Source organism: Salvelinus fontinalis, chromosome 26 (genome assembly GCF_029448725.1).
Source record: "Salvelinus fontinalis isolate EN_2023a chromosome 26, ASM2944872v1, whole genome shotgun sequence".
In the NCBI taxonomy this organism is placed as follows: Eukaryota; Metazoa; Chordata; class Actinopteri; order Salmoniformes; family Salmonidae; genus Salvelinus; species Salvelinus fontinalis.
Window position 1 is genome coordinate 14031977 of NC_074690.1, and position 17171 is coordinate 14049147.

General features: G+C 42.9%; 1 protein-coding gene across 3 annotated transcripts in view; it reads left to right on the forward strand.

Moving 5' to 3' along the window:
* LOC129823679 (anion exchange protein 2-like) overlaps window positions 1-16612 on the forward strand; it is a 63441-nt gene extending 46829 nt beyond the window's left edge. For all 3 annotated transcript variants that reach the window (XM_055882580.1, XM_055882581.1, XM_055882579.1), the window contains 15 exons: window positions 120-255; window positions 453-651; window positions 872-977; window positions 1268-1452; window positions 1960-2179; window positions 2352-2555; window positions 2743-2891; window positions 3225-3419; window positions 3955-4161; window positions 4289-4378; window positions 4482-4648; window positions 10085-10338; window positions 10627-10796; window positions 13143-13316; window positions 13513-16612. In XM_055882580.1, coding sequence (XP_055738555.1) covers window positions 120-255; window positions 453-651; window positions 872-977; window positions 1268-1452; window positions 1960-2179; window positions 2352-2555; window positions 2743-2891; window positions 3225-3419; window positions 3955-4161; window positions 4289-4378; window positions 4482-4648; window positions 10085-10338; window positions 10627-10796; window positions 13143-13316; window positions 13513-13593 — 2537 coding nt within the window. In that variant the 3' untranslated portion in view covers window positions 13594-16612. The remainder of the gene's footprint in view (window positions 1-119; window positions 256-452; window positions 652-871; window positions 978-1267; window positions 1453-1959; window positions 2180-2351; window positions 2556-2742; window positions 2892-3224; window positions 3420-3954; window positions 4162-4288; window positions 4379-4481; window positions 4649-10084; window positions 10339-10626; window positions 10797-13142; window positions 13317-13512) is intronic.
* The last annotated feature ends 559 nt before the right edge of the window (window positions 16613-17171 follow it).

Consider the following 17171-nt stretch of genomic DNA (forward strand, 5'->3'; position numbering starts at 1 on the left):
AGAGAGGAAGGGAGAGATTGGGGAGGAAGGGAAGAAAATGGGGAAGAAAAAAGGGATGGACAAAGGCAAGAAAACAAAATAGTTGTGTTAAATGGAAACTTTGGGGGTGTGTTCTTTAGGTGCGGTGCTGCTGGACTTGAAGCAGAAGACCTTGCCTGGCATCGCCCATCAGGTGGTGGAGCAGATGATTATCTCTGATCAGATCAAAGTAGAGGACCGGGCCAATGTCCTCAGAGCCCTACTACTTAAACACAGGTACGTCTCTCCTCTAGCTGTCTATGATCCGCCTGCTACCCTGCTACGTACATTCTGTCACTAACATAGACACACGGTACATATTCACAGTGTTTATTTACATCATTTGTCACTTCTCAAACTCAGGTATTACTTTAGTTATACTACACAAACTCAGTTCAGCCGTTCTCTCTCTCTCTCCTCCTCTCTACCCGCAGTCACCCGAGCGACGAGAAGGAACACAGCTCTTTCACGCGGAACATCTCTGCCGCCAGCCTGGTCTCACTGATGGTGAACCACCAAAACAGCAGCAACCACACAGGCCAAGCCGAGCCCTCTGTGACTGACCCCCTCATGGATGGAGGAGGGGCTGCCGGCACCCTCACAGACTCCCGCATCGACATGGAGAAGAGCGAGGTCTTGGAAGTGTGGATGTGTCTTTGTGTCTCTGTGTACGGGATGTTTGTGTGTCTGAGCGTTTTTGCGAGCTCTGTGTATTAGTGTGTTTTTTGAGTTGTGTTTGTGGTGTGTGTTTATTCATCTTTACCCTCTTGTCTTTGGGTGAGTGTTTTATGTTTTTTTTTTAGTCTGAATGTGTGCGTGTTGTTGGTGTCTAAACTCCAGTGTTCATCTACAGAAGGACAATCCTCCCATATTGGGCATGCACAGGTCCAAGTCCAAGCATGAGCTCAAGTTGCTGGAGAAGATTCCGGAAAATGCAGAGGCCACTGTCGTCCTCGTAGGTGCGCCTTGCTATTTCACTCACATTTCCTGCTATGAGGCAGACGTTCCCACATTGGTGGCAGAGCCGATAGTGTCAATTATGGTAGATTAACATTTTGTTGTTGTTATTAATATCTGTATTAAAGCATGAATTTTTGCATGATCCTCCATTAGGATTTTGCTTCAATTGTACTCTCTAGTCTAACACACCGGATCTGAAAGTGAAAAGCCCCACTGAGTCTGATAGTACGATCATCCTAAATTCAATAATCCATCAAGTTCAATTAAATGTAATAACTGTCTCCCGCAGGCGCCGTGGCCTTCCTGGAGCAGCCTTCCATGGCGTTTGTGCGTCTGCAGGAAGCCGTCCTGCTGGAGTCCGTGCTGGAGGTTCCTGTTCCCGTGCGTTTCCTCTTCCTCCTCATGGGCCCGCCCATCGCCAACATTGACTACCACCAGATTGGCCGCTCCATCTCCACACTTATGTCTGACAAGGCGAGTTAATAACTGTTGGGTGATCCATACTGCCCTGTTGTGGATCAGTTGGTTAAACTGTTGTGTGACCCATACTTCCCCACATGTGGCTCAGTTGGTTATAGCGTGATACTAGCAACACCAAGGTCGTGGGGTGAACTCCCACAGGGAGCACGTACACATACAACAAAAACGATGCAGTCCCTCTCCTGTAGATCACTTTGAATAAAAGCATCTGCTAAGTGGCGTATTGTTACTGTCTGATGAAAACCTTGGAACAATTTTTTACAAATTTTCATTATTTTACGTCTATTGAAAGCAGTAACTCCCCTCAATGTACTCTGAACATTTCATGACACTAGGACCAAGAAATGTATCCTAAATAGCTTCTGAAGTTTGGTGATTGTATGTTCGTTAATGGTAAAATATGGCTTTTTTTTTTCTCCATTTCCTGAAAAGTTTCTGTTTTGGAGATAAGAGATTATCATCAGACAGCAACGATATATTATTGTTATCATTTTACCACAGCACTTCCATGAGGCGGCATACTTGGCGGACGAGCGGCAGGACCTGCTGAATGCCATCAACAGCTTCCTGGACTGCAGCATCGTGCTGCCGCCGTCTGAGGTGGGTGGCGAAGAGCTGCTGCGCTCGGTGGCTCGCTTCCAGAGAGAGATGCTCCGCAAGAGAGAGGAGCAGCAGGGCAAGGAGCTCAAGGTCAAAGAGTCAAAGAGCCCAAAGGATAAAGGTAATAGAGACAGGCATACACAGATATACATACGTATACTACAGAGGAACAGGAGGGCAAACTACAGACCAAAAGCCCAAAGATTCCATGGCCAAGGGTGATAAAGGCACACATTGAAGGAAAGAGCTTGAGGGATGACCACCAAATAACCCTTTCCTTCTCTCTCCCTCAGCTCTGCAGGCGCCCTTTAAACCTGGGGTCGACCCTCTGCGCCGTTCAGGCCGCCTGTTTGGGGGTCTGATCCGCGACGCCGCACGGCGCTACCCCAAATATGCCAGTGACTTACGTGACGCGCTCAACCCCCAGTGCATGGCCGCCATCATATTCATCTACTTCGCTGCCCTGTCGCCCGCCGTCACCTTCGGAGGACTACTGGGTCAGTCAGTCGTCAGTCAACCATTGGGGGAGGGAAGTCAGGGAGACAGTTAAAAAGAAGAGGGACAAAATTGGAGCACTGACGGAAAAAAAATGTATGAATCGAAATTAAGCTAAAAAGAGGGATAGAGTATATTGGTAGTCATATCATTTTGAGTTGGTATTCACTTCCTCTTCTTCTTCTCTAGGTGAAAAAACAGGGGGGTTGATTGGCGTGTCGGAGCTGATCATCGCCACGGCAATGCAGGGGGTTATATTCTCTCTCCTTGGGGCGCAGCCTCTCCTTGTGGTGGGCTTCTCTGGACCCCTGCTGGTGTTTGAGGAGGCCTTCTACTCGGTGAGCAACTAACCTAATTCTTCCTAACTCCCCCTTCTCCCCAAATTGGGCACTTGTTCACTCACCTGGCAAGAATTTACAAAGAATTAACTGGTTGCAAAATCCCTAAGAGTTTTCTTTCTTTTTTTTTTTTTACAAATCCTGTTTAGAGGAGTTAAAGGATTCCTTCCTAATTCCAAAAATTCTTCAACTGAAAAATAAATGATAAAAATTTGGGGAAGTTTCTGGAAATGTGCAACCCTAGCTGGTGTAAGGAATATGGTTAAATGTGAGCATGATAATGACGTTTTCTGAACATCACCCAACATTTTGTCTCGTGTTTCTGTCATGCAGTTCTGCAATGCCAATGACATGGAGTATCTGACGGGCCGGGTATGGATTGGCTTCTGGCTGGTGCTCATCGTTGTCCTCATAGTGGCCTTCGAGGGAAGCTTCCTGGTCCGCTTCGTGTCGCGCTTCACCCAGGAAATCTTCTCCTTCCTCATCTCCCTCATCTTCATCTACGAGACCTTCTCCAAACTGGGCAAGGTGAGGTTGGAAGGAAGAGCGCCCATAAACAATGGGCTGGAGCTGATTGGGTTAGATTGTCCACTGGCTACCAAGTTTGCCATTCATAGCTAGCATAGATGCAGTAACGAGGTCAATGGAACTCAACCGAAACAATAGAAATGCCATGGAAAAGCGTGGGGGAAAGATGCCGAAGGGGGAAAGACCCCAAATCTCCTCATTGCCCCTCAGCAAAAAAAAGTTACAATACATCAATCATGACGGATTTGACAAATATCCACTTTGTTAGATCAGATTGGTTGAATGTGTGCCAATCCGACATCCTTCTTATCCCCACGGTCTACGTTCCATTGACCTCTTTACCGCATCTATACCGTTGCATGCATTATGACACCGTCGAGAGCATTTGAAACTGAGGTCATCTACAACACACCTGACACAGATGTCATAGTGCAGGAAGGTATGAGACTCATAAGAAAACTGTCTGCCTGTCTGTCTGTCTGTCTGTCTGTCTGTCTGTCTGTCTGTCTGTCTGTCTGAACGAAAACCGACCCAGATCTTTCAAGAGCATCCTCTTCAACGCTGTTACCTAGTCAACGGCACATGGACGTCATCATCATGCAACCACACTGTGGTCGACGTGCCTGACAAGGTGGTAGGAGAGCCCAACACAGCCCTTCTGACGCTGGTGCTCATGTCTGGAACCTTCTTCATTGCATTCTACCTGCGCAAGTTCAAGAACAGCGCCTTCTTCCCTGGCAAGGTAAGTACAGACCAGAGTCATACAGTGTTGGCCAAGGGAGAAAAAAAAAGTATTATTCAAAATGCCTTGACAACTTGTGGCAGTAAGCAACCATATCATATTCAATCCGACATGTTCTGTGTCTCAGCTCCGTAGGATGATTGGAGACTTCGGGGTTCCCATCTCGATTCTCATCATGGTGTTGGTGGACTACAGCATAAAAGACACCTACACCCAGGTGAAATATAGGTCACGATCAAATATAAAGAGAGTCCAATCAGAAGTGAGAATAGCCCAGGCTGACCTTATCCCGTTGACCCCCCCCCCCTCCCCCTATACAGAAGCTGAGCGTGCCCACAGGTTTCTCGGTGACCAGTCCTGAGAAGCGGGGGTGGCTGATCCCCCCGCTGGGCTCGGACGGCCAGTTCCCTGTCTGGATGATGGGTGCTAGCATCCTACCCGCCCTGCTCGTTTTTATCCTTATCTTCATGGAGACGCAGATCACCACGTAAGAAACCCCTTCAACCCCTCACCTCTGCAACCCCATCTTACATACAGTATTATAGAGCAATTGTTTTTTTTATATAAATAATGGAGCAAATGTGTGACATTGGCGTCAACATTTCAAAATGGTTTGAAACAAACATAAAAAAAGGATTTTCATGCAGTTCCACATGTGTACTTAGAGGAATACAAGTGAATATATATGTGAATCGGCCCATAACTCCACCAATACAACCACATAGGCCTAGGACTATACATCCTTTAAGCAGGGTTCATACAGACATTGAAGTTCACAGAAGTAGAAATAAAACATTGGTTTATTTTACAGAAACAAAGCATGTCTGACTTTTGTTAATAAAACATTTGTTTTACTCCAGGCACCATTGGGGCTCATTGGGGTTCCCTAGTGGTGCAGCGATCTAAGGCACTGCATCTAAGTGCTAGAGGCATCACTACAGACCCTGGTTCGATTCCAGGTTGTATCACAACAGGCCGGGATTGGGAGTCCCATAGGGCGGCGCACAATTGGCCCAGCGTCGTCCGGATTAGGGTTTGGCCGGGCTAGGCTGTCATTGTAAATAAGAATTTCTTCTTAACTGACTTGCCTAGTTATGTCTATTTCATATTATGGAGATGTTATCTATATGCATGCAGCAGCAACTACACTTAAACCACTTGATGCTGCATTACTGGTGATGGTTCTAGAACTCACCATTGGGCCCTTAGGCTTATTACTGGTGATGGTTCTAGAACTCACCATTGGGCCCTTAGGTTTATTACTGGTGATGGTTCTAGAACTCACCATTGGGCCCTTAGGTTTATTACTGGTGATGGTTCTAGAACTCACCATTGTTCCCTTAGGTTTATTACTAGTGATGGTTTTAGAACTCACCATTTGGCCCTTAGGTTTATTACTGGTGATGGTTCTAGAACTCACCATTGGACCCTTAGGTTTATTACTGGTGATGGTTCTAGAACTCACCATTGTTCCCTTAGGTTTATTACTGGTGATGGTTCTAGAACTCACCATTGGGCCCATAGGTTCAATTTCAGCGAGCAAGCCTTTTCTAATCGACCTAGCCCGGGTATCCTGGGAGGATATAGACCTCACCCCTTCAGTAGACGTTTCCTGGTTATTCTTTAAAAATGCCATCCTCGCCATCTTAAATAAGCATGCCCCATTCAAGAAATTTAGAACCAGGAACAGATTGGTTCTCTCCAGACCTGACTGCCCTTAACCTTTCACGAGTATCTACCCCGGGTCCGGGATCACCCCCCACCCCCCCCCCACACTGAGTAGCATAGCCTAGCATAGCGTCACAATTAAATAGTAGCATCTAAATATCATTAAATCACAAGTCCAAGACACCTAATGAAAGATACAGATCTTGTGAATAAAGCCACCATTTCAGATTTTTAAAATGTTTTACAGGGAAGACAAAATATGTAAATCTATTAGCTAACCACGTTAGCAAAAGACACCACTTTTCTAACTCCATCAGTTTCTTACTCCATCAGGTGCTATCACCAATTCGGCTAAACTAAGATATTGATAGCCACTAACCAAGAAAAAAACTCATCAGATGACAGTCTGATAACATATTTATGGTATAGGATAGGTTTTGTTAGAAAAATGTGCATATTTCAGGTAGATATCATAGTTTACAATTGCACCCACCGTCACAAATGGACTAGAATAAATACATAGAGCAACGTGTTTACCTAATTACTAATCATCAAACATTTCGTAAAAATACACAGCATACACTAATCGAAAGACACAGATCCTGTGAATACAGACAATATTTCAGATTTTCTAAGTGTCTTACAGCGAAAACACAATAAATCGTTATATTAGCATACCACATATGCAAACGTTACCAGAGCATTGATTCTAGCCAAAGAGAGCGATAACGTAAACATCGCCAAAATATATTAATTTTTTCACTAACCTTCTCAGAATTCTTCAGATGACACTCCTGTAACATCACATTACAACATACATATACAGTTTGTTCGAAAATGTGCATATTTAGCCACCAAAATCATGGTTAGACAATGACAAAAGTTGCCCAGCTGGTCAGACAATGTCATGCGCCATATTAGACAGTGATCTAGTCGTATACATAAATACTCATAAACGTGACTAAAAAATATAGGGTGGACAGCGATTGATAGACAATTTAATTCTTAATACAATCGCTGATTTACATTTTTTAAATTATCCTTACTTTTCAATACAGTTTGCGCCAAGCGAAGCTACGTCTAAAAAGATGGCGTCATAAGCGATTAACATTTCTCGACAGAAACACGATTTATCATAATAAATTGTTCCTACTTTGAGCTGTTCTTCCATCAGAATCTTGGGCAAAGAATCCTTTCTTGGGTCTAATCGTCTTTTGGTCGAAAGCTGTCCTCTTGCCATGTAGAAATGCCCATTGCGTTCGGCATGAACTGGAACCGTGCCCAGAGATTCACAGTGTCTCAGAAATAAATGTCCCAAAATCGCACTAAACGGATATAAATTGCTATAAAACGGTTTAAATTAACTACCTTATGATGTTTGAGACTCCTATAACGAGTAGAAACATGACCGGAGAAATATAACTGGCTACACTAATGCTTGGAAAAAGAGCAGGGTCGGTGTCCACCGCGCGCCCGACGCATCTGGAAAAGAGTTCCTACCTACACGTGTTTTTGTTTTATAGGGGCTGTGATTGCGCAATCGATACCATTCAAATCGTCATCACGTAAAGGCATCCAGGGGAAGACGTAAGCAGTGTCCGTATCCTGATAGCGTTCACAGTGGCCTTTAAACTGACTCCAGATCAGGGGCCAAAATGTGTGAAATCTGACTCCATGTCAGGGAAATTGCTGTAGAATGAGTTCTGTTCCACTCAGAGACAAAATTCCAACGCCTATAGAAACTAGAGACTGTTTTCTATCCAATAATAGTAATAATATGCATATTGTACGATAAAGAATTTAGTAGGAAGCCGTTTAATCTGTAATGCAATTATGCTAATGAGAAAACAGCACCCCCTGTAGTCGCAAGAAGTTAACCAACACAAAAACATCCTGTGGCTTTCTGCATTAGCCTCGAACAGCCCCCTTGAAATGCAACTTTTCAAGCAAGTTAGAAACCAATATACACAGGCAGTTAGAAAAGCCAAGGCTAGCTTTTTCAAGCAGAAATTTGCTTCCTGCAACACAAACTCAAAAAAGTTCTGGGACATTGTAAAGTCCATGGAGAATAAGAGCACCTTCACCACCGATAAATCCACTATACTTGAGAATTTCAATAAGCAGTTTTCTCCGGCTGGCCATGCTTTTCACCTGGCTACCCCTACCCTGGTCAACTGCCCGGCACCCCCCACAGCAACTCGCCCAAGCCTTCCCCATTTCTTCTTCTCCCAAATCCAGTCAGCTGATGTTCTGAAAGAGCTGCAAAATCTGGACCCCCACAAATCAGCCGGGCTAGACAATCTGGACCCTTTCTTTCTAAAATGATCTGCCGAAATTGTTGCAACCCCGATTACTGGCCTGTTCAACCTTTCTTTCATGTCGTCTGAGATTCCCAAAGATTGGAAAGCAGCTGCGGTCATCCCCCTCTTCAAAGGGGGGGACATTCTTGACCCAAATTGCTACAGACCTATATCTATCCTACCCTGCCTTTCTAAGGTCTTTGAAAGCCAAGTTAACAAACAGATCACCGACCATTTCGAATCCCACCGTACCTTCTCCGCTATGCAATCTGGTTTCAGAGCTGGTCATGGGTGCACCTCAGCCACGCTCAAGGTCCTAAACGATATCTTAACCGCCATCGATAAGAAACAATACTGTGCAGCCGTATTCATTGACCTGGCCAATGCTTTCGACTCTGTCAATCACCACATCCTCATCAGCAGACTCAACAGCCTTGGTTTCTCAAATGATTGCCTCGCCTGGTTCACCAACTACTTCTCCGACAGAGTTCAGTGTGTCAAATCTGAGGGCCTGTTGTCCGGGCCTCTGGCAGTCTCTATGGGGGTTCCACAGGGTTCAATTCTTGGGCCGACTCTCTTCTCTGTATACATCAATGATGTCACTCTTGTTGCTGGTGAGTCTCTGATCCACCTCTACGCAGACGACACCATTCTGTATACTTCTGGCCCTTCTTTGGACACTGTGTTAACAACCCTCCAGACAAGCTTCAATGCCATACAACTCTCCTTCCGTGGCCTCCAACTGCTCTTAAATACAAGTAAAACTAAATGTATGCTCTTCAACCGATCGCTGCCTGCACCTGCCCGCCCGTCCAGCATCACTACTCTGGACGGTTCTGACTTAGAATATGTGGACAACTACAAATACCTAGGTGTCTGGTTAGACTGTAAACTCTCCTTCCAGACTCACATAAAACATCTCCAATCCAAAGTTAAATCTATAATTGGCTTCCTATTTCGCAACAAAGCATCCTTCACCCATGCTGCCAAACATACCCTCGTAAAACTGACCATCTTACCGATCCTTGACTTCGGCGATGTCTCTCAACAAATTGGATGCAGTCTATCACAGTGCCATCCGTTTTGTCACCAAAGCCCTATATACTAACCACCACTGCGACCTGTACGCTCTCGTTGGCTGGCCCTCGCTTCATACTCGTCGCCAAACCCACTGGCTCCAGGTCATCTCAAGACCCTGCTAGGTAAAGTCCCGCCTTATCTCTGCTCGCTGGTCACCATAGCAGCACCCACCCGTAGCACGCGTTCCAGCGAGTATATCTCACTTGTCACCCCCAAAGCCAATTCCTCCTTGGCCGCCTCTCCTTCCAGTTCTCTGCTGCCAATGACTAGAACGAACTACAAGAATCTCTGAAACTGGAAACACTTATCTCCCTCACTAGCTTTAACTTCTACTTGGTACTCATCCCGGATCCGGGAGCACCCTCATCAGTAAAAAAGCTGACTAGCATAGCCTAGCATAGCGCCACTAGTAAATACTAGCATCTAAATATCATGAAATCACAAGTCCAAGACACCAGATGAAAGATACACATCTTGTGAATCCAGCCAAACATTTTTAAAATGTTTTACAGGGAAAACACAATATGTATTTCTATTAGCTAACCACCATAGCAAAAGACTCAACCGCATATTTTCACAATTTTTTTACCGCATAGGTAGCTATCACATATTCGACCAAATAAAGATATAAATAGTCACTAACCAAGAAACAACTTCATCAGATGACAGTCTTATAACAGATTTATTGTATAGCATAGGAGAGAGCGAGATGTGTTGTATTAGGGTCTTTCTATGAACAAGGGTACCAGTGAGGATTTCCTACACTGGACAACTTGTTACAGGTGTTGATAAGTCATATATATATGTATCTCTTCTTCACTTCCCCTTTTTCTTCTCCACACTATCTTTGCTCTCTCTTTCTTTCCATCCGTCAGGCTGATAGTCTGTAAGAAGGAGCGGATGCTGTTGAAGGGCTCCGGCTTCCACCTGGACCTGCTCATCATCGTGGCCATAGGTGGGGTTTCAGCCCTCTTCGGCCTGCCCTGGTTGGCCGCCGCCACCGTGCGTTCTGTCACCCACACCAATGCCCTTACCGTCATGAGCAAGGCGGTGGCCCCCGGCGATAAGCCCCGTATCCAGGAAGTGAAAGAGCAGAGGGTGACGGGCTTCTTCGTGGCTCTGTTCGTTGGTAAGTATGACCCCTCTAATTTAGGGACCAGGCTTAAATCGAGATCAGGGTTGAAAAATTCCAGAAACTTTCCCAAAATTCACAGGTTTTCCAAAAAAACTGTTTGGAGGATTCCGCAGGAATCAGGAGAGAATAAGCAGGGAGAGGATCCTCCAACTGAGAAACCTCCAACCAGGATTTCTGAAAGACCTGGGAAGTTTGGAAACTGTTCTGAAGTTTTGCCACCCGAGACACATGTATGTAAATGTGTGTTCATTTCCAAAGGAAAAACTATCTTCTCATGTCTAGGTTTGTCCATTGTGATCGGAGATCTCCTGCGCCAAATTCCCATCGCCGTGCTCTTTGGGATTTTCCTCTACATGGGTGTCATGTCCCTCAACGGTATCCAGCTCACCGAGCGCATGCTGCTGCTGCTTATGCCCCCCAAGTATCATCCTGACCACACCTATGTCCGCAAGGTCAGTACCGCAAAACCCTAACCACGCCCCAACACCCAAATGCTGTGCTGCAGCAAAACTTTATTTCATACAACACTGGTTTTATCTTGTAAAGGTGAATTTGGGATCTAAAGGGAAGGATTCTACTGCTGCTATTGCTACTGCTACTACTATTACTACTGCTGTTACTATTGCTACTGCAACTACTACTGCTACTACTGCTACTACTACTACTGCTACTACTACTACTGCTACTACTACAAGTGATACTACTATTACTACAACTGATACTACTACTATTACTACAACTGATACCACTACTACAACTGACACTACTACTACAACTGATACCACTACAACTGATACCACTACTGCAACTGATACTACTACTACAACTAACACCACTACTGCTACTGATACCACTACTACTACAACTGATACCACTACTACTACAACTGATACCACTACTACAACTGATACTACTACTACTACTACTACAACTGACACCACTACTACTACTGATACCACTACTACTACACCTGATACCACTACTACAACTGATACTACTACTACTACTGCTACTGCTACTACTGCTACTACAACTGCTACTACTACTACTACTCCAACTGATACTACTACAACTGATACCACTACAACTGATACCACTACAACTGATACCACTACAACTGATACCACTACAACTGATACTACTACAACTGATACCACTACTACTACTACAACTGATACTACTACTACTACTACAACTGATACTACTACTGCTACTGCTACTACTGCTACTACAACTGCTACTACTACTACAACTGATACTACTACAACTGATACCACTACAACTGATACTACTACAACTGATACCACTACTACTACTACAACTGATACTACTACTACTACTACAACTGATACCACTACTACTACTACAACTGATACTACTACTACTACTACAACTGATACCACTACTACTACTACAACTGATACTACTACAACTGATACCACTACAACTGATACCACTACTACAACTGATACCACTACTACAACTACAACTGATACTACTACTACTACTACAACTGATACCACTACTACAACTGATACCACTACTACAACTACAACTGATACTACTACTACTACTACTGCTACTGCTACTACTGCTACTACAACTGCTACTACTACTACTACTACAACTGATACCACTACAACTGATACCACTACAACTGATACTACTACAACTGATACCACTACAACTGATACTACTACTACTACTACAACTGATACCACTACTACTACTACAACTGATACTACTACAACTGATACCACTACAACTGATACCACTACTACAACTGATACCACTACTACCACTACAACTGATACCACTACTACAACTGCTACTACTACTACTACTACAACTGATACCACTACAACTGATACCACTACAACTGATACCACTACAACTGATACCACTACAACTGATACCACTACTACTACTACAACTGATACCACTACTACTACTACAACTGATACTACTACTACTACTACAACTGATACCACTACTACTACTACAACTGATACTACTACTACTACTACAACTGATACCACTACTACTACTACAACTGATACTACTACTACTACTACAACTGATACCACTACTACTACTACAACTGATACTACTACAACTGATACCACTACAACTGATACCACTACTACAACTGATACCACTACTACAACTACAACTGATACTACTACTACTACTACAACTGACACCACTACAACTGATACTACTACAACTACAACTGATACTACTACTACTACTACAACTGACACCACTACAACTGATACCACTACAACTGATACCACTACAACTGATACTACTACAACTGATACCACTACTACAACTGATACTACTACTACTACTACAACTGATACCACTACTACTACTACAACTGATACTACTACTACTACTACTACTACAACTGATACCACTACAACTGATCCCACTACAACTGATACTACTACTACAACTGATACCACTACTACAACTGATACTACTACTACAACTGATACCACTACTACAACTGATACCACTACTACAACTGATACCACTACTGCTACTGATACTACTACTACTACAACTGACACCACTACTACTACTACTACAACTGATACTACTACTACTACAACTGATACTACAACTGATACTACTACTACTACAACTGATACCACTACTACAACTGATACTACTACTACTACAACTGATACTACAACTGATACTACTACTACTACAACTGATACCACTACTACAACTGATACTACTACTACAACTCCTCCTACTGATACTCTCATACGTGTGTGTTCCAGGTGAGGACCCTGCGGATGCACCTGTTCACAGCGATTCAGCTGGTGTGTCTTGCGGCTCTGTGGGCGGTCATGTCCACCGCGGCCTCGTTGGCCTTCCCCTTCGTTCTCATCCTCACCGTGCCCGTCAAATGGTTCCTGCTTCCCCGCATCTTCACCACACGCGAGATGCAGTGTGTAAGTCTAACCGCATGGATACACGCACACACACACACACACACACACACAGTCTAGCACTGTTGCTTAAAGTAATTGGGGTTTTATTGGTTTTCTTATAGAGTTGGATGTTGCTTCGGGGGCCTTTGCCTGGGAAATAACCCTGGTCATAACCTTTACCCTTGACTTTTACCCCTGGTCTCTCTTTGTGTCTTAGTTGGATGCAGACGACGCCGAACCTAAGTTTGATGAGAGGGAGGGACAGGATGAGTACACAGAGATGCACATGCCTGTATAATGATTGGTTGGGGCCAACGTGATGAACATCCTGCTGACCAATAGGCACCCAAGTCCTATACTCCAGGAAGTTGCTCCTAACCCACCAAATCCTTTGTTTGTTAACCTGATATTTTATAAATGCACCACTGATGGTTTGAACGGTTTTATTTGTATTTTATTGAATTATTTTTAAACGTTTTTAGAGTCCCAACTCCCAAATCATGTTTTTTTTGGTCTGTTTTTACTATTTTGCTTTTCGGAAGGTGGATATATACTTCTAAATTGTTTTAGTCATTGTTACAATGTTGAATCCTGTTTTTATGTATCTTTAGGGTATTGTGGGGTATGTTTTCATTTCAGGTGGGAGTTGGATTTGCTATGTGTCAAAGTAAAGGATTGGTGTACACATAAAAGCTGCTGTTTGCCATTGTAGTGTAAATCCCCACCCCCCTGAGAAGCCTATATTCGGCGCCTATTCAAGACTTCTGGTGATAGCAGATATGAATTATTTTCTGGTTTACAGTGTCTTCTGTTTGCTTCTGTGGTGGTGTTATCACATATGCTATGTGGCTATGCAAGTTGGTTATGATGATATACGGTCTGTTACAGTGTAATCAAGCACGCCAAAGAGTTCTGGTTTTGTCTCAGTAAGTTTGTTTTAGAATCGGGTACAGTGGGTAAGTGACTGAACGTTGTTGTCTTCTAGAGGACAAGGTCTGTTCAGGTGTGGGGGGGTGTTTACAGGGGTATGATACATTAAGAATAGGGGTGCCTACATCCATTATACTGTTGTTTAAAGAGCAACTGCCCCTTAAAACCAACTTCTCATTTAGAAAACTTCCTATATGGCATCAGTATGAGTCAGAAACATTTATTTTACTGTCAAGATTTACTACAACGTGTAAATAGGATCATTTTGGTCATGAAGTCAGTCTAGTACAAAACTGAGTTTTGCAAGACTTGTGGTCATGACTGCATCACAATGTAAATCAATGTTGGGTTTGTTTCAATCCTGCTGGCAGCCCACAAGCAATCATCAATTCCGAGAGCAGCTGCACGTGACCCGGTCTTAATGCCGGTGGTAAATTTGGGCTGACTTTGGATATTCCTATGGGGCTAGTTAGGGACCATGGTAAATGACACAATGTATATGGGACATTATGTTAAAATTACAATAGTTCCACATTTCAATGACTTAAAAATCTCAAACCAACTACAAAATGTAGAAATTCCTATACAAATATTGAAAGCATTTAATGAGAACTAAAAGGTGTGCAACATTTACATTGTGTAATTTATTGACGGCCCCTAACTAGCCCCGGAGATAGGCTATCCAAAGTCAAACCAATTTTGTCACTGTCGCACACCAGCCAGCTGAAGCTAATTTGCTAAATAAGTCTTCCTACCTGTGAACACACACACACACACGAGACACCCACGTCAGACCACACCCCAAAACCAACTTGAGGTTTAAATTCAGTCTTGGCAGCTAGTATTTCTTACGGAACCTAATGTAAAATGAGGCCATATTAGGAAGTGCAGTTACCCTTTAAAAGCAGCCCTCATTCAAACGGATTAATTACTTGCAATTGAATGAATACAGGCCTAGCAATAAAGTAGCACTACAGTACCCCTGGTGTATATTTGGGATGGTACACGGCGGAAGTCTTCATTTGGCAATCTTTGCCTCAGGAAGTTAATGTGTCCAAATTTTTTCCCCCTATCCTGTAGGACTGACAAACACTGTATATTTTTTGAAGAGCACATACTGAAAGTGACTTTCGACCGACCCTTTGCTGCTTAGATCTCACCACTGTGCTTTTTCCCAACATGTTTAAAGATGTTTGGTCCCATTACATAAATCGTCCATCATACCTGTATACACTACATACCACTTTTAAGTGAGTCACTTGATTCTCACTGCCATGCACTCCTACCGTAGTCATGTAGTCTTTACCTCTCCACCCATGTCTCTTGACTCCATTTAACTGTAGTAAATGCCTACTATGTATTTTGTATATGGAACCTTGTCTTGTTCCAGAGTATGATTATGGCCTTCCATGCTTTATCTACATATGACGACCAGCTATGTGATTGTGCCTGAAAGAGTTAAAGCGACATTCACTACAAATCGGCGTGATCTGAAAACACCAATGTAAAAAATGCAATCAGTTATTAAGCCAACTGAGCTTTTGGGAGGGAAATCACATGACGTTTCAATTGTGTACTACAGTTTTAAGTATGATTATGGCTTTAATGTACAGTCACCAAAAAGTCGGGAGACATTCTATTCCATACAAATTAAGGCATTTGTAAGTATGTATGCACATCTATTTACTTGGGGCCCAGTAGTTACTCATGTCTATAAACCCAATAAGGCTAGTCCATTCATAACTGCTGTTTCCATCTTAAAATGTCACTGAATGTGTTGTAACAACACATGCAGCCATAATCAAAGTTATTGATATTATGTTTACTTTTTACCACATTAAAGTTAAACCACATGCAATACAGTTCTTTGCAAGTATTCCAAAAGTAATGCAGTAGGAATACTGTCTCATTGAATCACTGCAAATGAAGAGCACTGGATGCCTTGTATGTGTTTGTTATCATGTGGTCCTCCTCCCCCCCCTCCTAAAAGAAATTGCCTCTGTTGCAGATTTGCTAGCATCCAGAAATATGCTAAAATATTAACTAATGTTCTCTCACATTTTATTATTCTTTTTTTTTTTTTTAAACTGCAAATATTATAGCATTTTATATTTCAAATCTATTGTTGACATGCAGGGATGTAGAAATGAGATTGAGAAGTAAAGAAGAAATAAAATATATTATACAAGTATATCCATATATTTTCGTAGGACTCAATCATGGTTCAAGTGCTTTCGGGCTTTAGCTACATTGCAATATGTTAAAAATAAACAATCTTCCTTGCTCTAGCCTTGCCAAGTTTGTAGAATTAGAGCTTTAACTGATTGTAAATGTTATTTGTTTTTTATATATATATGTACAAATAAATGAAGCTTAATAAACTGAAACAGATGTGTGTAAAAGTTGTTTTTTCTTTCCAATTTTCAAGGCGGGCAGCAGGTAGCCTAGTGGTTAGAGCGTAGGGCCAGTAACTGAAAGGTTGTTGGATTGAATCCCTGAGCTGATAAGGTAAAAATCGGTTACTGTTCCCTGGTAGGCTGTCTTAACTGACTTGCCTAGTAAAACAAAAAGAAAAGATGTTTCTGTCCCTGTACAAAAGTGTTTGTAAAGGTGTTAAGGCAGATACCTGAACATTTAAAGTGGATATATGTATTTTATATTCATTTAACTAGGCAAGTCAGTTGAGGACAAATTCTTATTTACAATGACAGCCTACACCGGCCAAACCCGGACAACGCTGGGCCAATTGTACGCCGCCCTATGAGACTCCCAATCACTGACGGTTGTGATACAGCCTGTAAATATAGACTATACATTATGTATTGTACACATTCTTCTTGTCATAACCATACATGATGTATCACCTAAACTCCCATAAAGGAAATGTGTATCAATCACTGCTTGCATGTGAAAGTTTGAAATAAAAAGTATAATGAGTGTATGGCA